Raw genomic sequence first — 27,821 nt, 5'->3', positions numbered from 1 at the left:
CTGCTAGTCACCACTGGGTAATTTAGTCATTGAAGGAGAAATTAGGTGTGGGGGCAGTTATTATGTAAATTAGTCCCACTTTTACACAACAGGTGCTAATTTAATTCAAATTAGTAGAAGTGTAAATGCCCACAAATGCATTTTGGGAAATATATGCAGAATAAAAAAATATTTTCTTTATGTAATTTTAAACTTGAATGGTGGTCAGGCTCTCCAGATCCATTGAAAAGTTAATGTTACATAAAACAGTGGTTCCTTGAGATTTAGCTTTAAGATATATATTGCCACTCCCAGTTAAAGTCAAACTAAACACCAATCAAAGATAATTACACATGTATTTAAAACAACCATACAACTTGCAACTGCAAGTCCACTAGCTTCATGTTAACAAATAATAGTAAATGCCATTGATGAGCTAACAAATAAACACAAACGGTTGAGTAACAAATGTAGATAGATAATATAACAATACTGAAAGGCAGAGTCTTCAATCTCTGCCAAGAAAAAACTAATATAACAGCCTTACTGAGAAGCTGAGACAGTGTCCCTGTACACTACATTGGTATGTCTTTATTATACTACCATTGAATTGAAGCAAAACTTGTTTATTTACATTCTATTTGGTTATGTTGTTTTTGTAAAGAACAACATTTTAGCGTGTCATTCAAGTCAAAAGTTGAAAATTTTCTCGTCAACTGGTTCCACACAATTAAAATTGTTAACTTAATTTTGGAAAATATAAACAAGTCAAAAAAAAATTATTGCAAAATTTGAGTGTGTTAAGCAACAATATTGTGACATTTGCAATAATTATACCCCATTGGAAAATGAACAGATACACATTAAACCTGCAAATTGGTCTTGTGACATTTTTTTAAACAGATTTGAGGTCATTCCCATGTATTTTTGGGGGATTACATACCACATAAGGACTGTAAATTCTTCATCTGATACAGACTCATTGACTATATGAAAAGTAAGTGGGGAAAGTTGTAAACAGTGCCCATTCAGAGCTTTCCCCTCATGACAGTCTAATAATCTGGTATTTCTGACGCTGTCTCAAGTGGCTGGGCTCCACTTCCTCCTCTGGCTCGCCCTGCACCTCTTCCAGGGAGTTCCAGAGCAGCTCACCCGCTTCGGTTTGGTCTCGTTGACTCGGCTGCCTATCTTTGGGACACCCTCGGTTGAAGGAGTGCACGTACTCCTCCACGCTCTCGCCCGTGTATTCAGGAGGCGAGCGACACAGCAGGCCGGAGTGCCTCACCAACGGGTGCAGTCGAAGCCAATAGACCATGTAGTGTATGCTGCAAATTGAGCTTACTTAATTATTTTACTTTTTTATTTGCATTTTAACATGAAGAAATTAATGAGACATCTGTGGTTTTCGTATAGGTCCCACCCCTCGCTAGTCTGTCCTCACAGGCAAAACCTAGTGGTATCAGAAGCTCTGATCTGTATTTACAACTATAAATATAATATTTGCGATCTTAGTGGGGATACGCGGTTCGGAAAATGGATAGATGGATGTTCCATGGAATTGTATTCCTTTATCCCCAACAGTCTTCATTTTGTACCATTTGTGTGTGCCATGCCAATCTAAACTGCCCACTAGCATCACAATCAATAGTGCTTCGCCATTAAACTTAAACTACTCTGTATTAGCAATGGGACTGTTTCTTTAACCAATCACATTGTAAATTCATCCTCCCAGGCCACAGGGCTTTAGTGCTGGCCCTGATGTCATAATTTTTCCGTCCTGTGATTGGTTGGTCAGACTTGAGAGCCAACTGTGACAAGCTAATTTAGTAGTTAACTAGTAAACATTTTTAATGTCTCCTAGTTCTACTATCACACAGTTATCCACTAGTGCATTTTTCCTCACTTGTAACATGTACTTGTTCTATTTGTATGACAAATATTTCCTACTAGTGTAAAATAGATTAAAGTCTCTGTATTTGACAATCTAACTTGCCAAAGGTCTTTGAAATTAGTAGGCACACAATAACATCAGCATGTTTCCTTCCTCTGATTGTAAGAGCCAACCAAGTTCAACTAGAAACACGTTTTAAACTGATTGTTTTTGTAATTTTAGTATAGACATACCAATTCTAAATTATTCCAAGATGATGTGCAAGTTGCACTCGCATGGTGGTATTACGAGGTAGATTAATTTGCGGAAGGCCCCACTGAAGTGAAGGCCTAGGTCCGAAACGCCAAATCTAAAACCATAGGCATTCAGCACTGTTTGTTTGTACATAGCACCTGTATTAAACCTACACACATGGAAAGTCGATCAACAACTTCATTGACAGCAGGTTAGATTATTTATTTTTTTGGCTCAGCTAGAAACATTATTTTATATGTTGTTAAACCTGCTCTATTTCAGTCAGTTTTAACAAAGACAAACTGAGGAGTTTGCATGTTCTCTCTGTGATTTCTCTGGGTATTCCCATTTCCTTCCACATTCCATAAACACGCATGTTAGTATAATTGAAGATAAAGATATAAATTGCCCACCCCTGACTGGACGGGTAGTAAGGAAAATAAGTTAGCAATTCTGCCTCACAGTAAAAGATTCTGGGTTTGAATCTTGGCTCGGATCTTTTTTCTTGTTTGTAGTTTGCATTTGTTTTCTTGCTATCCAACACATATTCACATATTCCAAAACATACACTTTTATTTTTGAAGACTCTAAATTAGCCATAGGCATGAATACCTGTTAGTCTTTATGTGCCCTATGATTGGCTGATGCCTCTTGCATAATAAAGTCAGCTGGGATGGGCTCCAACTCACCCACAACGCAAATGAGGACAAACACTATAAAAAAAAAAGGGAACGATGGATGCCAGTGCTTTTGCTCTCCTAAAAATGGAAAAGTGTTACAAATGATGGCGAATTTGGGTTTTGCCTGTAAGGACTGCATTCACACTTGCAAGAGGTACTGGAAACCAACACGAAAACCAAAGAGCTGTTAAGATGGAGAAACACCGTATTTTCAACAAAAGTAAGCCCCACCTGTAATCGCACACCCAGGGGTTTCCCCCCAGCTTCAGCTTGAACAGAAAGTAGAGGTCTTCAAGGACCCCATATTGGATGAAATGCAGGCTGTTGTCTGACAGGTCCAACTCACGAAGGTGCAGGAGCCCGAACAAGGAAGCTGGAGAAGTGCACATGAGCATGTTGTTTACCCACCACAACCAGTCCCCGTGACCAAAGAGCACCAGGTCAATCAAACTGAGCCTGCTGCAGTTGAAGCTTTTGCAGTCTTTTTTCCCCCTTTTTTTCTGTCATGTAATCCAATTCTGCTCCCTCATATTTGCAGAGAAAGCTAATGGTCTTTAACAGGGGAAAATGAGAAACAGAGGTTCGTAGCAGATGTAAAACTTTCCCCCCCAACTCTGGCTGCTCCAGGAAAAAACACACAAAAAAATTCTGTCATCCTGTATCAAACACATGCTATGATTGGCTACTTTGTTGCTATAGCTATAGTAACACATTAAAAGCATACGCTTGTCACAAAAATGTAGGGATATTGGGCTTTCGGGTAAAATTTCAAGAGAACCTAAGTTGCGGTATTACACGTGAGCCTCATTTGATTTTCTCTAAAGTTTTGAATGCTCATGTCCAACTGTTCCATGTTTCACAATTTCTTCACAAGTTGCTGTTGTGACGAGGACCATGATAGACCAATACATTTCTTTTTTCAGTTGGAAATTTTATATTATAATATAATAATAATATTAAAACCGTCTTCTTCATTCTGCTGTTGACATTTTTAGCATTATGAGACTAAGACGACGTCCAATGACTGATCAACAGTACCTCAAAATGAACTAATTTGCTCCCAAAAATGTATATATACATTCTATTTTAAACATTACAATGCTCCCACGACGTATCTATACGGTTTTTATGTTTTGTTTTTTTATGCTCGAGCAGAGGTGGGCAATCTCGGTCCTCGAGGGCTGCAGTCCTGCAGGTTTTGGAGGTTTCTCACTTCCAACACAAGCTGATTCTAATCAACAGGATCGCTTGCTGATGAGCTGATCATATATCAGCTGTGTTGGAGAAGGGCAACATTCAAAATCTGCAGGACTCCGGCCCTCGATGCCCACCTCTGTGCTAGAGCATACAGAATGCTTTGATGCAGCCTCTGAACTTAAGAGAATGCTTGAAGCAATGGTATTTATTACAAAAACGGCCAGCAGGTGGCAGCAGAGTATAAGAGCTCAACCAGAGCCATGTTGCAACAAGCTCTTTTTGCCAGTGTTTTCAACAGGAATGTGAATAATGATGAAACTTAGTTATATTCTAATGCTAATTGCTGCAAAACGGAAACAGATAGAAATATACTTTTTTTCCTGATGAAAGATACTTTAATCTTTCTTTGTTTTTATAGCAATAGAATAGAATATTCTGTGGGCCTTGCAAAATCAGTCATAATCCAGTAAAACAGCCGTTAGCAAAGGGGGTTACCTCAGTGAAAATGGCTGGGAAGTGGATGTTTTCAGTTGTCAGAAAGGAGTGAGAACTGAGTGTAAGAGTGGCAGAGTGAAAACTGGAAGAGCCCTGCAGCTCCTTGTTAGAAAACAGCAAGTTGTGCAAATAGTACTGAAACATTAAACAGTTAGACATGTCCATTCAAAAGTTTACAAAAGTTCACCTGCAAAAGCTTGTGGTGCATTTTAGGCTTATTCTGAAATTTCACCCCAAAGACCAATCTGCCAAACATTTTGTGAGTCTGTAAGACCTGTATCAATGCGCTCCATGTTGTTGTGGCTGAGGTTCAGCGTTTTCAAACTCTTTGCTCCTTGGAAACTCTTGGCCTTGAGATGCTGGATGGAATTGTGGGAGAGATCTATTTGGACAGCGTCCTCGGGAATACCAGCAGGCACCTCGGTTAGACCTGTAGATTGAAACGAGAAGACACGTGTGAGAGGAGATTGCCTAATTCGTCTGTTCACAAGGTAATTTGTTCCATATGCACTGAAGCTTGTATATTTACAATGGATTCTTGCCATAGGAAGGACAGTCATTCCTTGCCATATTGCTCTTTAGTTTGCTGCTTCACTGTAATTAAAATATTAATGCTTTCGCTGTATTGGAGGATTTTGCTGTGATAAATTTTCCACACAGACTGATACTGAGAGGAATAAGCGTGAGCCAGAAGGAAACGCGTGCATGAAAGCGAGAATGTCCTAAGTATGGGATCATTTTCTTTTGCAAGGCACAACTGGTTTAAGTTAAACAACTGCATGTCAATGATAAATATTGTTAGATTATTTAATAGCCGACCACCACTAATTAGAACAAATTGTCATCCTTCCACCAGAATGCAAGATAGCTAACAGTATAAGCCAGTTAACAGCCAGTCAACTTAACACTCTCATTTGCTAACTCCAACATCTCAGGCCAGTTCCCGCTTTTAAAAGTCACACACATTCAGTCACAGTCACAGATACATTACTGTAAAGCGTGAGGATGGTGAAACCAAGTGGACAAAAATACTACCTGCACCTCACATGCATTATTGTATTGGTATTATGCATAAAACTACAAAGTCTATAATATCCATCCATCCATCCATTTTCTGATCCGCTTATTCCTCACATGGGTCGCTGAACTCGTTGTCAACCAATCGCAGGGCTAGTCAATAATATATAAATCATAAAATAAATATATAGTCACAGATTTTGTTTATCATGAGGGTGGTGTGGAACGCAACCCCTGTGATAAACGAGGGGTTACTGTAATTGAAAAAAAATAATAATAATAATAATATTATACCTAGTCTATGAGTGCACCAACTTCTGAATTACGAGATGTGGGTTGCTTTGTTGTTTTACTTTGTTGTGTAAGCCGAAATGGATATGAGTAGATGTGATTGTATTAAGTTATGAGCTCAGTCATGGTGTGAATTAATCGATCAAATTAAGGTTTCACTGATTCTTCCAGAGTCAAACTGTTGACATCGCAATTTAAAAAAAACTGTATTTCAAGTGTTAAAACGAAAGTAACCGCTGTTATAATACAACTAAGTAAAGCTAAAATTAATAATTAATAGATCATCAGGTGTGCCACGGGAAATTATCATCATCATCATCATTATTATAATTGTATTTATTTTTTACAAATAATATATCTTTGTTCAACTATGCCAGTGACGCATAGTCAGAATAAATGTTCTTCCACTGGATGGCATAAAGTATATTTAACTGTTACCATTCATACAATAAAATAAGTCCACTTGAACATTCTTCCTATGGCATTTTTGTTTGGCAGTGTGCTCAATGAAGGTTGGGAAACACGGATTTAGAAACATCCGTCAGTCGGACTTTGGCCAACTTTGATCACTAAGGAGAAAACATGCTCAAATTTGGTTTGATTGTTAGTATGTCTGTACCCTTTTGTAGAGGTTCCACTACATAGTTCACATTCTTTGGGATTTTTTGAGAATAATGAGAGTAATCATTCGAGTCTTGGGACAGCATCCAATCATCTGTGATAAATGGCTTAGGATTGCTTTTCATTATGTATGAAACATGTGTGGACTTGGAAAGGTGCCCATTCATCACAGTGATTTACGCGATCTAATGCCAATAAAAAACTTGCCTCGGTTACTGCAGTCCAAGCGTACATGAGGGAAGTAATAAGTGTGGCAGGATGTGGTGGCATCTGGTTTGTTTTGAAAGGGACTGGGCTCCACCGGGTCTTTGGGGTCAGTCTGGTCTCCCTGTGGCTTTTCGTTCGGGTCGGACTTCTTGCAGAGCAGTTCGGGGTCAAGTCGCTTCAACTTTTTACCTTTTAGCCTGAGGGGCTCTGCACACCTTTAAAGAGAAACATGACAAAAATTATGTATTGTTTGGATCTTCTATCAGAAATGGCAAAAGTACTGATACTATGTACTTAAGTAGACGTACAAATACTTGTGTTAAAAAGGACCATGTAAAAGTACAACTGATGCAACTTCTCTACTCATGTAAAAGTTAAAAAAAAAACACACAAACTCTGAAATCAATTGTATTTAAATGATTTTTTAAACTGTCAATTATGTACAATACCCATTTTCAGAACTGAAAAATGATTTCCCTCTTTTAAAACATACCTAGTGCTTGTGCTAAGAAGAGTAAAACACTAATGTTGTGAATTGGCTAACAGAATATACTGACAATTTGGGGAGAGTACAACGTGGATACAAAAAAAGTCTACACACCTCTGTTCAAATGCCAAATTCTAGTGACACCAAAATAACTAATTCAAACCCCAAAAACGTGTAAATATGTTTTTTAATAATTTGCCCTTCACTCCCAAAAACTTATTTATACGTGTTTTTTATGTTTGTTTTGTTTTATGCATGAGCATACAGAAGGCTTTGATGCAGCTTCTGACATGAAGAGGTGGCTTAAAGCAATGGTAGTTATTACAAAAAAAGTTGGCAGCAGAGTATAAGAGATCAGCCAGGGCCATGTTGCAAAAAGCTCTTTTTGTCAATGTTTTCACCAGGAATTTGAATAATGATGAAACTTAGCTATATTCTAATGCTAATTACTGCAAAACAGATTTTTTTTTCCTGATGAAAGAAGAGACTCTAATCTATAGGTTCCATGTTTTTATAGCAATAGAACACAGTATTCTGTGGGCCTTGCAAAATCAGTAAAAATGGCTGGGAATGAATGAGATAATAAAATCATTTAAAACTTTTGCCACCTCTAATATGATATAAAACCTGTACAACTCAATTGAATTTAAAAAAGTGATGATAAAAATAAGCAACTGAAATAATGTGGTTACACAAGTATGCCCCCACCCTTTTAGTATTAGCTCTTGGATGGGGCTGTGTTCAAAATTAACCAATCTCATTCAAACTCATGTGAGTCAGTACATGTGCCTCTGATTAACCCCAAATAAATTGGGGATCATCAAGTTGGCTTTATTTTAATTAAAAAAAATTCTAGGAAGCAGAAGTCTGAAAGTTTAGTGCTAACACTGATTGGTATTTATGGAACTGTTCATAATTCCCTCCACCTTGACTCCAGGTCAAGGTGAAGAAAAACAGCCTCAAATCATGATGCTACCACCACCATTATGCACTGTATTTTGATGATGAGCAGTGTTGTGTTTGCATTAAATATACAGTGGTGATCCCAAGTTTGGGCAACCCAGGTAAAAATACATATTATTGTGCATAAACAAGCCAAGAAAAGATGGAAAAATCTCCAAAAGGTACCAAATTACAGATGAGACATTCTTTTAACACGTAAAAAAATTTATCATTTTGAAGATTTTATTTCCATCACTTACACTTTCGATGCCCAGATGAGTACATATAGCCCTGACTTTTTAACTGTGACTGCGCCTATCAGCTTGCATCTTCCCTTCAGTGTGGAGTGATCGCCCTGAACACTCCACTATTTATTGGGGGTGGGGAGGGATGGAGTGGTGGAGGGCGACGTCATGCTCGTCCCCACAAACATGTAGTGTTAGCCAGCGTACAACACAACTGGGAGAGAAACTGGAAAAAAAAAACAAGAGGCTGGCTTTGCACAGGCTCCAAGAAAACAGAAAAAACGAAGTTTATTTGAGCGCACATACTTGCATGTGAACCATGCACGAGCTTGACACAGAAGCTGCATTTATGCTTTAGGCCAGAGGTGGCAGTCACGAGTAAAAATAAATGACAATTTCCACAATGCGCTTTTTGGGTGCCCAAGCTTTCGATCTCCACTTTATCTTTTGCAATCATGGCCAAAAGTTACAGCCTGTATATAGTTTATTTCATTCTAATTGATTTCATTCACAGGGCATTAAATCAATTGCAACTAAGCTGTTTTGTTTGTCTTAGAAGATGTTTCGTTTTGCCTCTCATCCAAACAGGCTTCAGTTCATGCACTAGGCTAGTTAGGACAGCACTCGCCTGTGTGTTTATCCTCCACGACCATAACTCAATTTCCCATATTTTTGGGAGATTTATTTTCAGTGGATTTGTACAGAGTATAGGCCACATTAATAATGTTAGAATATATATATTTTTGAAATTATTATTAACTCGGTCTCATTTTTTTTTTACCACAAAGACCTGGCATTTAAACAGGGGTGTGTAGACTTTTTATATCCACTGGACCTGTATATGTTTTTTTCAGATAGGCAGATTTTTTTCTTTCCGATTAACATAAATTTTGAAAGTGAGAACCTTGTGTTTTTTTAGGCCAGCAGCACAAAACAACATATTCACCACAAGTCATTCTTGTTGCAGACAACATCTACTGCTCCTTTGTTCACACTCCTCCATTTTGGGTCTTTCCCTGTATTTTTTACTTCATGTGTCCCCAAGCTCTCAATAGAATAAACTCAACTCTCCCTGCAAATGTTTTTATTATATCTGCTGAAGTTGAGAAATGTGCCTAGCCTATTTTCACCAAGGAATAGAAAGTACAGATCTGTTCCCATTGTAGGGAGTAAAGCTAAAAAGTGGTCCAAAAACTAAATTTTTTAGTCAAGTACAGTTTCCTGAATAATCCACCTGTAGTACAGTTCGGTAACTAAATATTCTTACTTCATTACAGCCTACCTTTACCTGTTATCCAAAATACCTTTTTTGAAGCCTCACCTGGCATGATTTCCCAGATTACGGTTGCTTGGCACTTGGAGGGTTTGTACAAGACTGTCTATGTCACAAATACAATTCAAGGGATTGTCATAGAGGCGCAAGTAGCGGAGATTAGGCATGGGGATGAGGGCTTCCTCGCTCAGTGAAGTCAGGCGGTTGTGCTGGAGCAGCAGGGCTGTGAGTCGAGTCAAACCCTCAAAGGCCCCCTCCTCCACCAATGAGATGTGATTCTGCTGCAAGTCTAGACTGGTTAGACTCCCGTAGCCGGCGAAGGCTTCATCGCGGAGGACCTTGATCCTATTACGTGCTAAGAGGAGGTACTTGGGTGCTCTGGACCAGGTCTGCGGCCTGGGAATGGAAGTGAGGCGGCGGTCCTGACAATCTGCCAAGACCCGTCCGGACTCCAACAATTCTGAGCAGTTGCCTGGTTTTGGGGGGTCGGATCTGCTGTGACGGCTGACGCCTCTCACCCTGAGGGTTTTATACACAAAAGCAAGAATCAAATTGAGCAAAATGGGTTAACAAGTTGTGACCAGCAAGAATTTAGACCCCTGTAAAAGTATGGGAATCCTTTCTATTGTACACTGAAATCTATTTTTTTAATTCCATTGTTACCTTGATTTACGATTACCACAACTTACATGTTTTTCAAGTTACAAGCCATCGCTTGGTCGATTTTTTGTGTGTGTGTGTTGAAAACCAATAATTTCGTCAACACATTTTTTGCCAGATTAAAACTAAACTAGACTAGACTAAAACCCTCATTAATAAACAATAACTGGGACTTAATCAGTATGCATTTTCGTCGACTAATGAAGACAAGACGAATATTTACTTCTCTTAATAAAAACTGGACTAAAATCTATGGACATTTTAGTTCATGAACACAAACGAGACAAAAATTACAGGATTTTGTCAAATTTTGTCTGTGCCAAGATGTCACTGTGACACTGTCATGTGACACACAGTAACACACACCCTTTTAGATCTGCATCTAGCGAGTGCAACATGCACAAAAACATGGAACAGACAGGAGGTGGATTCACGTGAACGGTTAATCTATCTATCCATCCATCCATCCATCCATCCATTTTCTTAACCGCTTAGTTCTCACAAGGGTCGCGGGGGCGCTGGAGCCCAGCTGGCTTCGGGCAGTAGGCGGGGTACACCCTTAACTGGTTGGCAGCCAATCCAGGGCAGTGAACAGTTAAAAAACAAAAACAAATTATAGTTAGAACGTAACATTAACGGCTATAACGTTCCAACAATAATGTTAATCCGAACGCTAACTAATTCTGGCTAATTTACTAGCTCATAGCATGGAGCCATAGTAGCCACTTGTTGATGTACTGCAATTGTGTGTCAAGTTGTTGTTCATCAAAAAGATGAGAGAAAACTTTGAAATAGTTTTAGATCCAAAATAATCGTAAAAAATACAGGGGTAGAATGATTGTCCTGACTAAAACTAGACTAATTCATTGACAGTTTTTGTTGACTAAAATTAGACGAATAAAATTAGGGTTTCCTGGACTAAAATAAAGACTAAAATGCTGTATTTATATTCGACTAAAAATTGACAAAATAAAAAACGGGAAGAGGTTCACTAACTATGATAAAAGCTAACAAACGGGATTGAAAAGACATCTAAAGGTATATCAGTAATAAATAGAGTTATGCACATGCTGGATTATAAATCACGTCAGACCTTTTACTGTACGTTAGTTCTACCGCATTTAATCTGATGGTATTGGGGTCTGGGGGAGTAGTTACAGTAGTACCACAAAGGCACTTGTTCTCCAGAAAAGAACAATTCGTGTGATTCGTAATGTAGGATACAGAGATCATACTTATCCTCTCTTTATAAAATCAAATCTGCTTACATTTAAACAGCTTGTTAATTACTTTATTGAAATAATAATGTTTAAAGCTAAAAATGAGCTCTTACCAATTTGTATTCAAAAGTTTAGTTTTTTTTTTAAACTGGAAGAAGGATGTAACCTCAGGGGACATCTGAATTTCAAAGTTCCAGTTGCTCAAACCACCAGTAGGAGTCTGTGCCTTGCTGTTTGTGGAGTTAAACTATGGCAAGGATTTAGTACATCACTACAACAGTGTTCTACTGTCCGTCAATTTAAAATTATGTATTAAAAAGCACATTCCTCACTGGCTTCGCAGCCAAACGGCCCTTAAAATTTCTATCTTTAAAATAAATAATAATCCAAATAATTAATGTACTTTTATATGGACTAATTCTGGAATAATCATGCTCAGTGCTGTGATTGCAGTCGCCAAGGGTGCCTTCTATTTTCTTGACCTTCGCTGCCATCAGTTTGTTGCATTTACACTTCAATATGTATTTGTATGAACGTATTGTGGTCTTGGATTACTTTAAAAAGCTGCTTCTCTATTGCATAGACCTGGTCACACTGCACCACACTGCACAGTCAAGTAGTATAGGTAATGCAAGAGGTGGACTGGTGTTGGAAGTGTTTACCCTTATGGCAACAGTTTACAAGATATTTTTAATTTTTTTTTAATGCAGATTAGGACACTCAAATTTACTGTATTATTTGATTGTATTTGTGTTAATATGGACAATTTGCCTTTTACTCATATGTATCTATGCATGCAGCTAATTGTAAGGATGGCTATACTATAATAGTAATAATGATGGGGATGGGTGGCAGGGCCTGGAGGCTGTACTGCAATCCAGCATAAACATACATATAACTGTAAATAACTAAAATAATTCATAAGATATTCTAATAAAGCAATGTCTACTTTACTTTTCAGATTCATACCTTTATAGCATCAGATTTAATGTGTTTTCCTTGTGTCAACTTTTGTTTGTTATATTCTTACTATTGTACGTATTGTCTATTACCAGTGTTGGTATACATATATATCTTAACCAATACATTTACTGTTTCCTTTGTTCCTAATGTTGGTAGAAAATTTACTGATGTAATGCAATTAACAATTCTTTACCTGCTGCAATACTCGTGTGTGAATATTTTTGTATTTCTGTTATATTGTGTCAATGATAATTGTTAAATTAGTTTTGAAACAAAAAATGGTAAGTTAATCTTCGACGGAAATGGTGAATGCTTTTATGTTATACATTGAATGTGTAAAAAGGGGTGGGATTAAATAAATTATTTTCTTCCCACTCCCTTTCAGGCATCTTGTTTCAACATTTAATATGTACTTTTCTTTATGTCTTCGTTATTGATGTCAATTGGGATATGTGGTCTGAAATAAACACAAGAAAGAAAGAAACTGGAATAAAACTGAGACTAAATTTAAATATGGCGGATAAAATTAACACTACAATGAAGGTATGACTGCGTGGGAGCAAATACAGCCACTCTCAGCCATTTAACGGGACAGTCAAATACAAAATGAGAATACTTGCAAGAAGCTGCTGTCAGCCACAACTCCAGCTCTTGATGTCAAGTCACTAGACCCAGTCCCTTATCACACATCCAACATTCGGACACTACTGTGCATAACATAAGATATAGATAAACCAGTGAGATATACGTGGATGGCAAAACAAGCAGAAATCAACCCGAGCCATTTGCACACTGGCTTTGTTTGAAGTTGTGTATCCGATCCCGATGCAAGTACCTTGAAATGAAAGCTGAACTGTTTTTTTTTTTTGCCTTTTTGGAAAACGCAGGCCAGAGTGAAAACTTTGCAAAACTCTCTGGTGTTTATATAACAATAATAATAATAATAATAATAATAAGAAGAAGAAGAAGAAGAAGAAGAAGAAGAAAGTAGCACCTATCTTTTTTTTGTGTATTTTTTTTGTTTTTTTGTTTTTTACAACAATAGCCATTAATAATGGCAAACCAATGACAGAAACAATTACAAATATACATAACAAAAGAAAACAAAACATAATGCCAGGAGGGATAAGTTTACAAAAAATACTATTTTAAAAAAAAATTCTCTAATTTTGTTAGTTAACAAATAATGATTGGGTAAAAGCCAGACTCTTTTCCAGTCTATGTGTTCCACATATTTATTCCAGTATGACATCACATATGGAACCATCACAACCTCCCTTTTTGAACAAAGACCGAATAAGTTTGTTGTTCTTGCTGTTATTGCAGGACAAGTAAATTCTCCCAATTGTAGTGTCAGTCAAATATGGCAAGGTTAACTGCTGTGGTTCCACTCTCGTTTGTGACCTAAATAACATACAAATACCAGGCGAGATTGCCCCAAAGACATTTGCATTGTCTCAAGGTGACACAGGAAAATTATATTTGTTCATGCTAATTTTAAACATTATTTAAGAGATTAATCTAGAAATGGAGGCTCCAGAATGTGCAACAAAGTCAGCAGATGTTCCTTTTTCAGTGTGCTTGAGATCTAAACAAATGAAAGGCAACCGTCCATGACTGGTGGGTCATTGGCTGCAAATTGACCTCACACCAACTGCGTGAAAGTAAACGGTGAAAACCACAACCCCTTTGGTTTGGAAACGGCTCAAAAATCTGGCCTTATCTTACTACGAATAGAAATACCATCTGAAATAAATAAAATTTACAACTGGAAAAACTAAAAACTCTCAAATCTAACATGAACAAATATTTCAAATCAAGTAAAAAAATATGCTTGTTCTTTGTCTGCCAAGATTTTTCTTCTTGCCAGGCACTTTTTTGTGGAATAGCATTTCACTTGCTTGAAGCATTACTCCCCCTGACGTCGATAAATGAGGACCCAGTCATTTTCTTGAGTTTGGTGCTTGGAGAGCAAGAATGAGCAGGAATGCTCAAATATGGGTGAATGGAGGAAAACACCACTTTAGCTGTGTTTTTAGGGATAAATTAGCATTTTAATATAGCTAAAAGCTAAAAAATAATAATAATAATAATAATAAAAAGTTGATTTTGCACACTGTAACAAATTTCTGTAAAATCTACAGTAAAAAATTACAGCATTTTCTTGTTTTTTTATTTTACAGTATTTAACTGTATTATGGGTAGAAACAAAGTACAGTAATTTGCGGTATAATTAGCGGTAAAATACTGTATATTTTACAGCAACTATGTTTTGGCATTTATATATGTGGATTACAGGTAAATACTATAAAGATTGTTGGATTTTGACGGGCATCTCTATAGGAGAAGAAGCAAATAGCGGACCCTGTATTGTCACCGGAGCAAGGACAAGAACAATATTTTAGCGCGAGGGCAGTCTGCATTGTCTTCACATCGCATTTCTCCAATAAACAGGCAACATTACAGCTAACATTCATTTATGCACGCGGCTGCAGAATGAGGATTGATTTTACAACAAGGGCGGCATGGTGGATGACTGGTTAGTACATCCGCCTCCCAGCGATGAGGGCCTGAGATTGAGTCCGGGCTTCGGCCTTCCTGGGTGGAGTTTGCATGTTCACCCCGTGCCTGTGTGGGTTTTCTCCGGTTGCTCATGTCTCCTCCCACATTCCAAAGACATGCATGACTGGTCAATTGAGCACTCTAAGTTGTCCCCAAGTTGATTGTGAGTGTGGCTGGTTGTTCGTCTCTGTGTCCCCTGCAATTGGCTGGCAATTAGTTCAGGGTGTACCCCGCCTACTGCCCAAAGCCAGCTGGGATAGGCTCCAGCGACTCTTTTGAGGAATAAGCAGTTAAGAAAATGGATGGATGGATTTTACAATGACATACTGTATTATGTATGTACTAAAGTTGCCAGTAAATTCCTGCAAATTACGTAGAACAGAAGAAACGCTTGTAAACTAGATTACAGTGAATTGTTGTAAAAGTAAACACAGTAACTGTAATTTGTATACAGTAAATGCTTGTAAAAAAAAAAAAAATACAGTAATGTACTGACATTTTACAAGAATTAGCTGTCAACTTTTTTGTCAGTTATTTCCTGTAAATTATTCAGTCAATTTGTTACAGTGCATGATATGGGCCCTTTTAAGAAATGTTGCCAAATCAAATTGTCCATTACCGTTTGTACCCCTAGGCGGTATTGTAACCCGTTTGGGGCTTTTTGATGGTTCTGACCAAGCCATTTCAAAATAAAATACTGCCCAGTTAAATTGCGTAATATGTTCCTAATTTCATTACTTTTTCGTATTTTTTTTAAGACCATTGTTTTGCAGTGTAAAGTGGTTAAAAAGAACATTGCAGATGAACTGTTAGTACATACCTCAACCTACATGGCCAAATTGCGTCATACACTTAAAAATCAATACTTTTACTTTCTTCTACTTTGCACAATAATATCTTTCTATCCATTTTCTATTGCACTTGTCCTCATTAGGATCACTTTTGAGCTGGATCTTATCCGAGATGACTATTGTATCCAACCAGTCGCAGGACATAACAAGTATTCACACTCATATTCACTCTTAAGGACAATTTATAGGACTAAATGAACATGACATGCATTTTTTTTTTATAATGTGTGAGGATATATAGCAAGCAATACCAAGTCCCCGCCCCAAATTTTAATTGGGATCAAAGGGTGCATGGTGCCCACCTGTCCCGTGCGAGCTTGTGTCTTGCTCCTCTGAGGCCTCTGCCTTTTCCCGCTTGTTTCATCTCGCCGAACGGGAACAGAAGCAGGAGCAGGAAGACCACGACGAAAGAGGAGGTCACACGCATGCTGGAACCTGCAGCTTTTTTCCCTCTCTCTCTCTTTTCTCTCGGGAAGGCCTTGGAGTCAAGCAGAGTTGTTTGGGATATAATGATGATGTAGATTTGAAATGGGTCAAGCATTAGGACAACTGTTGTAACTGTTGATGGACTACAGCTGTGGAAGGCGTGTTGCGTAAGACACAAGGAACATCCAAATGTGTATTTATAGCCTTACAACAATATTTCCACACTTAAATGGTGTACAACTTTAACTGTTACACGGTATTGCCACGTTAAAAGTCTATGTACCGTGTACCAGATTGACAAAAACTTTTTAAAAATTTTGAAAAAATACATCATACTCACCAGAGATGCTGATTATTAAATGAATATTAATGTGTGCAGATCACTACAGTTGTATTTTGCTAGTCATTTGACTAACAATTTTTGCTCTGAGCAACCAATCGGAGGGCGTAAAAAATGCTGACGTCTGTAAGAACAAATTCAAAATAGTAACAAAAGAGCCCTTTAGTTTAAGCTAAAGGGCTAACGATACGGATTCTGAAGGTCCTGGACAGAGTCGATTGCCTAGTAGAGAAATCTAATATCCACATATTGTACTGGAAGCAGTCTAGCAAAGAGAAATGCTACGAAATGAAGAGAAAAGAGTGTTGGGAATAAATGTATACAATTACATGGAATACATGTACTGGCCTGAGACGTGTCCCCAGTTGTTTACTAACTTTCCTGCTGTTTCTATTTCAGGCGAATGCAGAAATCTCCAAGAGCTCAACGTGTCTGAATGTTTTAATATCACGGTGAGAACAACATGACTGTAAGATAATCATGTAAAGGTTAGAGTGCATTCTGTATCAGCAGTATCAAGCTTGTTTTCATAACATTGTTTTTATGGTTGCCGTCAGGTTGCTGGTTATAAATGTGGAACCATATAATGTCTAAGGGTGTAAAACACAGGTGGCAAACTCCAAGACCCCAGGGCCAGATCTGGCCTGCCGCATCATTTTATGTGGCCCGTAAAAGCAAATCATGCGTGTCAACTTCAATGATCTTTGCTAAAAATGACCCTTTTTACAGTAATATTAACAATAATTTAACTAACTACTACCATTGACTTCTGATTTCAAAACTAGTAGTCCATCAATTTATTATGTATGTGTAATATTACAATAAGATGATTGAGCATTTATTAGATTTTGTCGGCCCTCTGAGGGAAGTCGTAACTACAAAGTGGCCCACGACAAAAGTGACCCCAAAAATTAGGGAATCGGTGCATCCCATGGTTTGAAGTTCATAGTTTGGTTCAGTAGTTGAACAAAACGCAAAAACAAACTACTTATTTTTTGTGTAAATGAGAATGCAGCTCATGACATTTAAAATGAAATATCAACAGCATCTGTCTTTTTAGGAAAAAACATCAATAATGTGTCTTTTATTTTTTAAATGATGGTATCATCCATTCAGACAAGTGCAAAAATCACAGTTTGAACCATGTGACTTATTATGCTATAAAAACCTTAATCATGTAATTTGTTATTGCCTTGTCTCCAACTATTCATATTGAGACCTTGGGAGAGGGAGAGGCTGTTAAAATGTCAGAAGCTGAGCTGCACTGTTTATTTGCAGACTAGACATGTGGCCTGAACGCAAGGCAGTTGCACTTCTTGTCCCTTACTTAAATCTTACCCACAACGTTGTTGAACCAAGGCACATAATTTACTTAAAAAAAAAAAGTATATGTATTAAAAATGATGATCTTCCAACGTACTCACTAATGTACATATTTTGAAATCTGCCTGTTTAGTTGAATTCAAAGTTATTACAGTATTCTGTTGATGAATGGCAAAAGGTGATATACATGTTAACTGTAGACTTTGTGCCACCAAGTGAAAGAACAATTCATTGTTCTGCCTGTCATTATACATCAGTAACATAGATAGATGACCAAAGATATGTTATTCGTTGTAAAAAAAAATCCCCCCAAAATCAAAATGAATCTATAGTAATATCCCGATCACATTTGTTTCTGCACCCGAGTGCAAGTCACTTGATTTTGAGTATTTGTTGTTACGGTTAGGAATCCCAATCCAATACCCTGCCAGTGCATTAAGCAGAAAAAAGTGAATGCTTGCAAATTGTTAAAATTGTCTACTCTTAATTTTTTGTTTTTATATAAGTATCCATTATACCTTTTTATATGGCTATACGTCCAGTGCAGCATGTATTATTAATAGTATTTCAAGCCAAGTAAACAAATTAAATCATGTCATAGCAGCACACCTGATGAGATTTCATAGCACAGTGGCTGGGAATCACTCTTGGCATGCTGGATCTGGCCCAAAAGCCTTGAGTTTGACACCTTTGCTTTGGAGATGAAGCGCTCAAAAATAACAGAATATACAAAAGCAGCCACAGCTGTCTGGCAGACTCACTTGAGTATAAAATGCGTATGACGTGGTGGCATGTGTGCTTTGACAGGATGCCATGATTGAGTCAGTTGTGGAAGGCTGTAACTCCCTGCTCTACCTGAACCTTTCCGGCACGCTCTTGACAGACACCACCCTCAGAGAGCTGGCCAGGTAAACTGCACACTAATCCTTTTGTCACAGGAGCCTTGCCTTCTATTTTCCACAAGTAGCCACTCATACGCATACTCTTTTTCCGACGTTAGAGCCCAGCAGCACTTTTTGCTTGCCCTTTTTACGTGTGAGAACAGCTCATTCACTGCCAGTGTGCGCATTGAGAAGGAGAGGAACAGATGTGGCTCTTGCGACGTGAACACACACACACGCACACAAAAGGCAAGATTTCCATTGTGGATGGATTTATGCGAATGTTCTAGCTGTAAATCAGTCTGGTTGGAAGAGAACAGGGCCTTTCCCAAACTTGCTACCACAAAGTTGGACAAGTACAATTGTCCAAAAATACTGGAGTAGTGAAAGAATTATGCATTTGGAGCCAAACGCCTAAATTGATGAATTAATCTTGTGATTTCCAACATTGATGTACAGATCATCAGGTGTGCAGCAGGAACTCATCCAATAAAACGTAACTCATTCAATGCCAGCTGGTTTCAAGTTCCCTAGATTGCCAGCTGTTTTAGAGCTCTTTCAAGATACACAGAATATTAGTGACATTATAAGCGTCAAACCAATGGAGAGAGTAGATTATTTTCTTTCACTAGAAAAAGTTTGTTTCTAGTTGTTTCCATTCTTTCGTAACCACCCCAAAAAAACTAGCATTTTGTAAAAAGAAACATGTCAAGAAAATGTTGATAACAGTTTTTCTTTTTTGCTTGTGTCACACTTCAAACTATTAAAAAAACTGAGAAAGGAATTTTGATAAAACATTTATTTACAGATAATATAGAGCAACACTGACTCAACGCTTGGCTGGAGTTGATCAATAGTGGCATTTTTACATGCCGTTCATCATTCACGCCATAATATACATACTATGTTTAGGTGTGGTGTGTCTAAACTTGTCTGACTTACAACGCGTTGACATTTCTCTCCTTCATAATCGAGGTGACACATCAAAATTCTTTACTCAAAACTGTGCTGATTTTAAATCCAAAGCAATGCAATGTCACCATTTATAAGGATCTGTTTGTCATTTCAGTTGTTTACAAAATTGATATTCACAGGCAAACTGCTCAAGACCCTCTTTCATGCCTAACTATTGAATTGACTTGACCGGTTGATGACTAAGCATCCATGATGGTGAAAGAGTTAATTGTCAGAAAATTATTTATTTATTAAAAATAACGTTAATCAATCTATGGCAGTGGCATACAGTGATAGGCAGAAGAAAAATAAATGTTCATTGCTGTGTATTCACCGGTTGCCATTCAAGCATTCATTCAACACAGGATTAGTTTAGACTTTAGAGTGTTTCTCTGCGGTAGTCTGAGAAAATGCAACAAAAAAGCCTTCAGTGTTCTCCAGCTTTATCACAGTTCATCTCAATATTAAGCGCTCATTTTTTTATGGGTTTTTAAACTTTTTACAGTTTACAGTTTTACAGACATTGCCGGTGGGAAAGGAGAGCCAGAGTTGCTGATGCACTTTAGCTGTTTATTGAACACCAGGAGTGCATGAATCACATACCGTAATAGCATAATTTCCCAGGTAATTTTTAACTTACTATTACAATATTGATTAAATACCAGTTTACTTGTTAAAAAGATTTGTTCTTGTTTTCAAAACATTCAAATTTGACCTAAGCAACTATACTATTGGGCTAGCTGCTCTGGGCCGCAGCTCACGCCCAGATACTCACACACGGATGTCACATTCCAACCCATCAGGCCCCGCCTCTTAAAAGCACATAAATATAGTTGTTGTTGTTGTTGTTTTTTTAAATGTTTGTCTGTGATTATTATTATTATTTTTTCTGTGTTCAAATGTGTTTGTGTTTAAAACATGTGGGAGGATTTAAAATTAAAAAATTAAAATTTCACAGATTTTCACTTATTGGTGGTGGAAATTGATTGTTTGCCCTGCTATAAATGGGGGTTCAATGTATCGTGCAGATGCGCAGAATTTTTTTTTTTCAAGTTTGTGTGAAGAATACACTATATTAAAGCAAACGGATTTTTTTTTAAACACCCTCTAGTGACAGAATTTAAGCAGCAGATTCTAATGTTTTAAATTTGTTATTGGTTTCTCTATTTTTCCCCAACAGCAACTGTGTCAACCTTCAGTACCTGAGCTTGGCCTACTGCCACAATATGACAGACGATGGTTTTCAGTACCTGAGTTTGGGAATAGGGTGCCACAATCTGGTCCACCTAGACCTGTCGGGCTGCTCCCAGGTCAGTCTGTCAAGCTCTGCGGTATACTTGGCTAGATAATCCTAAAGGATTGGAATAATCCAGTTCTTCTTCTCCTTGTTTGCACGTGTCCCCTCTTGTTCCTCACTGCAAATGAGCTAAGAGGGGAGGAAGGAAGGAGGGGAGGAAGGATGGGGTCGGGCTTCTAGAATAAGCCCACCCGCTCGCCATGTGCTTACACACATGCATGACAACACACTCAGTTATGCTCACTTCCAGATGTATGCTTTCGTTTAATGGGGCCCAGAAAGTGTGAGAAGCAAGGATCCAAGGGATGGTTTACATTCCAGTCAAGTCGCATGTTTTGTTCTCTGTCTCCCTTGTAGGTGACTGAGACGGGCTACAGTTACATCTCGCAAGCGTGCCCTTCTCTCAAGGAGATTTTGCTCAATGACCTGTACGACCTGTCGGACAACTGCATCGCTGTATGTTTATTTCATTTACAGGGCACTGCAGACCAGCAGTGTACTAACTATTATATAATGGATTCATGAATCTTGTAATTTTAACAAAGTGCTACATCACAGCTTGTTCTTAACCCATTAAGGCCTAAAGCGCCTGCCAAAACATGCCTCTAAAACCTATAGGCAACTTTAGAATCACCCCCGAAAACCTGGAATTTCAACAATATTGTCAATGCCAACTAAATAATTGATATCTCAGCTCCTGAAGCGGATAGAAACCTCATTCCCAAAACATTTCAGAGCTTACACCTGTGGCGTTCACAGAAACCTACGTTTATTATTATAAACCTTCAACATACATATTTTTTAAATCAACAAACTGTGTCTCATCTGCGGGCATATTTACCTTCAACACTGGAGCGCACTTGTAATAACCTCGGGGGTTCGAGTGGTAATTATTCATCGTCCATTCCGTTACAAAGCCGTCAAAATTTTCAACATCCTCATTGTCTACAAATATATTTGTTAAATATTCACTGTCGACTGGTTACATTGATTTGAAGACCTCCCGCGCCGTCTGCAATTACGTAATTTATTTCATAACTCCCGCGAATCTGCGTCAGACATGAATTATTATTATTTATATTATTATTATTATTGTTATTATATAATTATATATAATATATTCTGCTGCATTTAATCAGCAAGAAGAGAATTGGTCAAAACAAAATGATGTATCCGCTCTCTTAAATTATTGGATTAAATTAATTCAGAAATACATTTTTAAAAAGTGTTCCAAGTGGGACTGCACTACGCTGTATCTGTGACATTGTATGTAATTGTATTGAGTAATCAAGTATAATAGCTAAAAATGTGGATTCATATTGAAAAAAGTTCATGTCAAATAGCATTTAATGAAATAGATGTTAACTTAACTCTGAAATTGAAAAAAGTAAAGGTAGAAGAGCGCTAGAGCACTCCCGGCTCTAATGGTAGGAAACGCAGTAATGCACTCCCGGCCTTAATGGGTTGAAGGTGATATGTAAAATACAGTACATAGTTTTGGAGTTTTCAGGATTTTGGGGTGGTCCAATGCCCTGTATCCCATTAGAATAGATCCGCCACTGCTCTGAGCACCTCTTTCCACATCCCGTGCCTAAGCAAGAGCAAACTGTCATAAACTGACAATCTTTAAAGCAATGTTTACTTGAGGATCATTAATAGGATATGTTGGCAAATTGGACCTTGACACGAAGCAGAAAGTGGAACAAACCATGAACAAACCATTTTCTCTTCTCAACTGAATACTCATTCACAGGGGTGTCATGAAGAGGACTCTCGTTAGTGTTTTATTTGTAAACATTCTTTGCATATCAAGAAAAGCTCTATACATTCATTGTCAGGATTGGCACACCCATAGAGGATGTTGGTGTTACAACCCGCTCCACACACTTTTTCCACACCAACACTTTTCACGCTGCCACCTCCCCCAACCTCTTTTTTAAAATAGCCTTTAAAATGTTAATTTTAGTATATACGCTAAATATAGGTCGCAAATGGCCTCCGGGGCATAGTTTGAACACCACTACTGCAGTCAGACAAAAGTCTTGGGACACTGCCGTGCATAATACTTTAGTTCCTACCATCTATCCAATCTTGTACCTCATTCTGTTCAAAATCATTTTAAATAGTTTTAACTCTCCCACATGATTAAAACACATTGAAACCAAAAATTAAAAAGAAAAGCACCTGTTTTCACTCTTGCTCACAGTTCTCCAAATAAGAGCCCAACAGTGCTTGCTTCAAGCGGTTCATTTGTCAGTCTGAGTTCAGGTTTACTGCAAAACTGATACATAAAAAGAATAGAATTAAATATTGTGTATTTACATCCCAGAATGTTCAAGCAAACCATTTAATTTTGTCTAACAAATGCAAAATGCCATTGATGGGCTAAGCGAAACTAGCTTAGATGTTACAGTAATTATAAACCTTCATAAATCTGCTACTTTAACACACGTAGTAGCATCACATACAAACAGAGAAGACAGCAATACTCACAGTTATATTCTCTCTGCTTGGTATAGAACAACTTGAATGGAGTCCTGACTCCAACTGCCTCAAGCACCGCTGGGATGAACTGGAACTGAAAGTGTGGAATGGCAAGGTGTCCCAATACTTTTGTCTGAAGAAATCAACTAGAAGAATGTGTGCAATGTAGGTTTGCCAAATTCCGGGAATTTATATATATATATATATATATATATATATAATTTTAATTGTACTAAGACAAAAGTCAAATAAAAACATTCTGCATTTATGCTTGCTTAAGACACCCTTGCACTAAATTGATGTCAATTCCAAATACATTCCCATTGAAAGTTCCCAATTTGGAGTATTTCTAAAATTTCCCATTTTAACTTTCCATTTGGAAATGTGTTGGAACTTTTCCACCACTTTGACGCCATAGCATGATGTGTCCTTTCTAGGCCCTGATGGCCAACTGCCATAGTGTGTCGTCCATCTCTCTGCTGGAGGCGTTGCAGGTGTCCGACACCGGCCTCAAAGCAATCGCCGAAGTTGCCAAACTGAAGAGTTTCAGCCTGGAGGGTGAAGTCCGCCGCCAAACCCTTTTGTACTATTATTGAGCATTTATTAGATATCTTTGATTTCCAGGTTAACTTCAGTGTACTAGTACGCTCATTGTCCTCATTAGTAAAACAATTCACCAGTCGAACGACCGTCTAATTAGTGATGTTTTTTCCGCACTAATGCCTTCTACTACTTTTTTTTTCCTGACTCAACATGCCATCGTCATCGGTCTCTTTTTATTTCCGTGTGTGCGTGCGAGTTTGTGCTCTTTAATTCACCTGAAACGTGTTATAAATCTCAGACCCTTCACCTTAACCGGATACTTCAGAGTCCCGCCAGAGTCTTGAAGTTGTCAGGGTACCAGAGGAAGGATCAAAGGAAAGATAGATGAAACAAAGTGAAATCCAACACCAACCAGACACAACCTTCCACCCACAGTTACAAAACCAGAATCTTTCACCAACCCCAGATACATCTAAAGTCCAAAAGCTTAGGAAAACCTCAAGAGACCACAGGAAAGACTAAAGGAAGGAAGGAAGGATGACGACTGTTTTTTCCCCACTAATGCCTTCTACTACTGTACGATATTTGTGTATACTGGTTATACAACTACATGTCACTAGTGAGTAAAAATTACTAGTAAGCATTTTGACATGCCTACGATTTGGGCCTAATGCATACTAGTGCATGGACCTCAAGCAGGATATCACGGGTATCAAACAAATGCTGTAATATTTTATGCATTCCAAAGCGATCTTAAAGGAAGCTGTTGTTTGATGTCCAGGTAACAACCGCGTGACCAACATGAGCTGGAAGGCGCTTTGCAGCAGTTCACGAGGCCTCCGCAGGCTGCACATCGTGGAATGCCAAAAGATGGGCGACACCTCCCTCAAGTCGGTGGCCTCCCTCCGGAACCTACAGTACCTGGACATCTCGCTTTGTAGCAAGTGCGTGTGTCGTGTATATCAAGGATTCTCAAACTTTTGGAGTCCCGAGACTCATTACAGGAGAAAAGTGCACGTATGTGCATCCAAGTTATTTGGAAATTACTTTGTGGACCCCAAAGTTTAGTCTCGCAGTTGGAGAACCACTGTCTTATGTGTTGGTGAGACAAGTTCACGGGACGATGGTGTTTCATTCCAGAGTGACGGATAAGGGGATTTTTTCTCTGGCCGAAAGCCCATCGGCTCACAAATTACGGGAGCTGAATGTGAGTTACTGCTGTCAGATCACTGATGCGGCAATCAGCGTTATTGGTCACAGGTACAGTTATCTTTTGTTAACACATACTCTCACAAACTCCTAAACTTAGTCACTCTCTCCCTCCTTGACTTACTTTCTCTCCAAACATTTACAAACTTTCTCACACTTGCACTAAATCAATCTTTACACTCTCTCTCTCTCTCTCTCTCTCTCTCTCTCTCTCTCTCTCTCTCTCTCTCTCTCTCTCTCTCTCTCTCTCTCTCTCTCTCTCACACCCACTCACTGTCCAACCCTCAAGTACTCTCTTAACACACACTCTTCTAACACATTCTTTAAAATCACACACTCAGTCTCACTCACAGCCTCCAACACACTCACATTCTCTCACCCTCTCCAACACTTTCACTCTCATATATTCTTACTTACACTCTCATACTCTCACACACTCTCCCAATCGCAGTCACACTTTCACACACTCAATCTTTCATTTTCATTAACAGACTCTCACTCTCTCCAACACTTTCACTCTTACACTCAGACTCAAACAGACTCGTTCACTTGCTCTCACACACTAAATTAATTCACTCTCCAACATACTTTCACTCCGGCAGGCAGTCAGTCAGTCATTCAGATGTTCTCTCATGCATTCTCTCTCCAAGTGTCCCACACCATCTGATATTCTCGGTTTCTTTTGTCATGGTCTCACCAGGTTTACCAAGCTGTCCCATTTGAACCTGAGTTACTGCGAGCAACTTACTGACGGCGCTCTGGAATCTCTGATGGGCAGCTCCATCAGCTCTCTGGACATCAGTGGCTGTAACATTCAAGATGACGTACAGTACTTGTTTGCATGCTGCTTACTCTCACATTATTGGTGCAGAATTTTTACTGTATTTACTGTGTTGTTGAATTTTTTTAGGGCCTGGCTGCTCTAGAGGAGGTTCCCTTGAAAAGGTTGATTATTGCCGAATGTATCAACATCACAGACGTTGGTATGGAGGTAAAAAACCTTGAGTCTACCAACACACTGTAGATTCCTTCATATCTACTCACTGTACATAAACGACTACAAAGTGCTAAGTACTGTTATCTGATCTATGTATTTACCTTCCTAGTACATTTTCCAGCAGTATAATCTTACCAAGCTCTAATCATTCCAGTAGCTGCAGACAGTTGTTATGTTTGGACGTGTGTGTTCAATATCCCACAATTCATTGCTTCTCTATTTTCTCTGGAGTAGAATTTGTGCAAGTACTTGACCGATCTGGAGTACGTGGATGTGTCTGGCTGCTTGGAACTGTCCGACCTGGCCATCAAAGCCTTCTCATTTTACTGCAGAGGTCTGTTCACACTGAGGGTGGCAGGCTGTCCAAAGGTACACAGTATACACACACACTCATCGGCCATTACTAATTAAAGTTGAGACTAGCCATGAACAGGCCCACGAAAGGATCATAAAATTTAAAATGTCATGTTTTAAATTCCCATCCCATATTAAGACTGTGTAAACAAAAAGGCTTCATCACCCAGCTGTAGAATACCTGCTCCCGGTTGGAGCTCGTTCGGATGGTTTCCCTAGTTGAAGTATGAGCCTTGGAATATGTTCAGAATGGCTGCTTCAAACCAAAATTGCTAACTTCCTGTTAAATTTCGGAAATGGGTCTTAGAGACTTTTTCATGTGTCCTGTCATGTCCACCGAATTTGATCATGAATCTGTGAGAATGGTGTTTGGGGCAAATTTTTATTTTTGATTGCTCATTGATGAAAAATTGAAAATAAATTAGATTTTCATTGGACAGTGAACAAAGATGGAAAGGAGAAATTGAACTTAATTCAAGTGATGTAAATATTAAATGACACATGACATGGGGCTCAAACCCACAATCCTGAGATTCAGAGTTTCATGCTCTACCGATCGAGATAGCCGCCTTCTAAATGCTGTCAAACTTGGATTTTTATTGATGAGTGTAACAATGAAAAAGAAGCGCCACCAGATAATCCTACATGATATTTAAAAAAACACACACACACACAACATAGACGCTGAATCCATGACTCTTTTTAAACAAAAAAAAACACCCGGACACATAAGCGAGCAAGCAAAAAAAATTTCGGGCATGATTAAGCCCCCAAAATTAAAAAAATAAAGCCGCAAGAGGCAACGAATTAAAATGGCAGACTCCCTGTTAAAATTAGGACTTGGGTGCTGGATACTTTTTTCCTGTATCTACTTATAATAGACACGAAACTAGTGTTGAGCACTATTTTTTTCTAACTTTGCTAAGGGCGCAATTTAGCAAGTTTTGTTGCTTTTCCACAGATAACTGACATGGGAATGCAGTGCCTTTCACACGGAGCAGCCCAGTACCTGCGAGAGCTGGACGTGAGCGGCTGCACTCTCACTGATCGTGCCATCAGATACATTGAGAGGCTCTGTCCGCCGCTCTCTGCAATCACAATGCATGGCTGTAACCGCATTTCAGAGTAAGAACTGAAGAACTGTTTATAAAATACAAGATTTTGAAGCGGTTCTCTAAAAAGCAAAATTCACAACTGG

At 38.4% G+C, this 27,821-nt stretch overlaps 2 protein-coding genes across 2 annotated transcripts in view; one reads left to right on the top strand and one right to left on the bottom strand.

The window, feature by feature from the left end:
• Positions 1-27,821, top strand: part of LOC147176428 (F-box and leucine-rich repeat protein 13-like) — a 46,079-nt gene that overhangs the window by 16,135 nt on the left and 2,123 nt on the right. Inside the window, exons 10-20 of the mRNA XM_086073112.1 lie at positions 16,981-17,033; positions 18,712-18,812; positions 20,920-21,049; positions 21,394-21,492; positions 23,958-24,078; positions 24,845-25,007; positions 25,204-25,323; positions 25,973-26,096; positions 26,183-26,263; positions 26,504-26,638; positions 27,585-27,748. Of these exons, the coding sequence (XP_085929238.1) occupies positions 16,981-17,033; positions 18,712-18,812; positions 20,920-21,049; positions 21,394-21,492; positions 23,958-24,078; positions 24,845-25,007; positions 25,204-25,323; positions 25,973-26,096; positions 26,183-26,263; positions 26,504-26,638; positions 27,585-27,748 (1,291 nt within the window). The remainder of the gene's footprint in view (positions 1-16,980; positions 17,034-18,711; positions 18,813-20,919; positions 21,050-21,393; positions 21,493-23,957; positions 24,079-24,844; positions 25,008-25,203; positions 25,324-25,972; positions 26,097-26,182; positions 26,264-26,503; positions 26,639-27,584; positions 27,749-27,821) is intronic.
• On the bottom strand, positions 263-21,174 carry LOC147176429 (leucine-rich repeat-containing protein 17-like). Its single transcript, XM_086073109.1, has 7 exons — positions 20,990-21,174; positions 16,118-16,293; positions 9,608-10,078; positions 6,613-6,827; positions 4,751-4,906; positions 3,016-3,157; positions 263-1,304 (listed from the first exon to the last, which is right to left on the bottom strand). The coding sequence occupies exons 2-7, from the start codon at positions 16,240-16,242 to the stop codon at positions 1,022-1,024; spliced, it is 1,392 nt and encodes a 463-aa protein (XP_085929235.1). The 5' UTR covers positions 16,243-16,293; positions 20,990-21,174; the 3' UTR covers positions 263-1,021.

The sequence above is a fragment of the Leptonotus elevatus genome, chromosome 4, assembly GCF_054856555.1.
Source record: "Leptonotus elevatus isolate MCC_2025b chromosome 4, RoL_Lele_1.0, whole genome shotgun sequence".
NCBI classification, from domain to species: Eukaryota; Metazoa; Chordata; class Actinopteri; order Syngnathiformes; family Syngnathidae; genus Leptonotus; species Leptonotus elevatus.
Note: the sequence above shows the minus strand (reverse complement) of the source record. Positions and strands in the feature narration are given on the sequence as shown.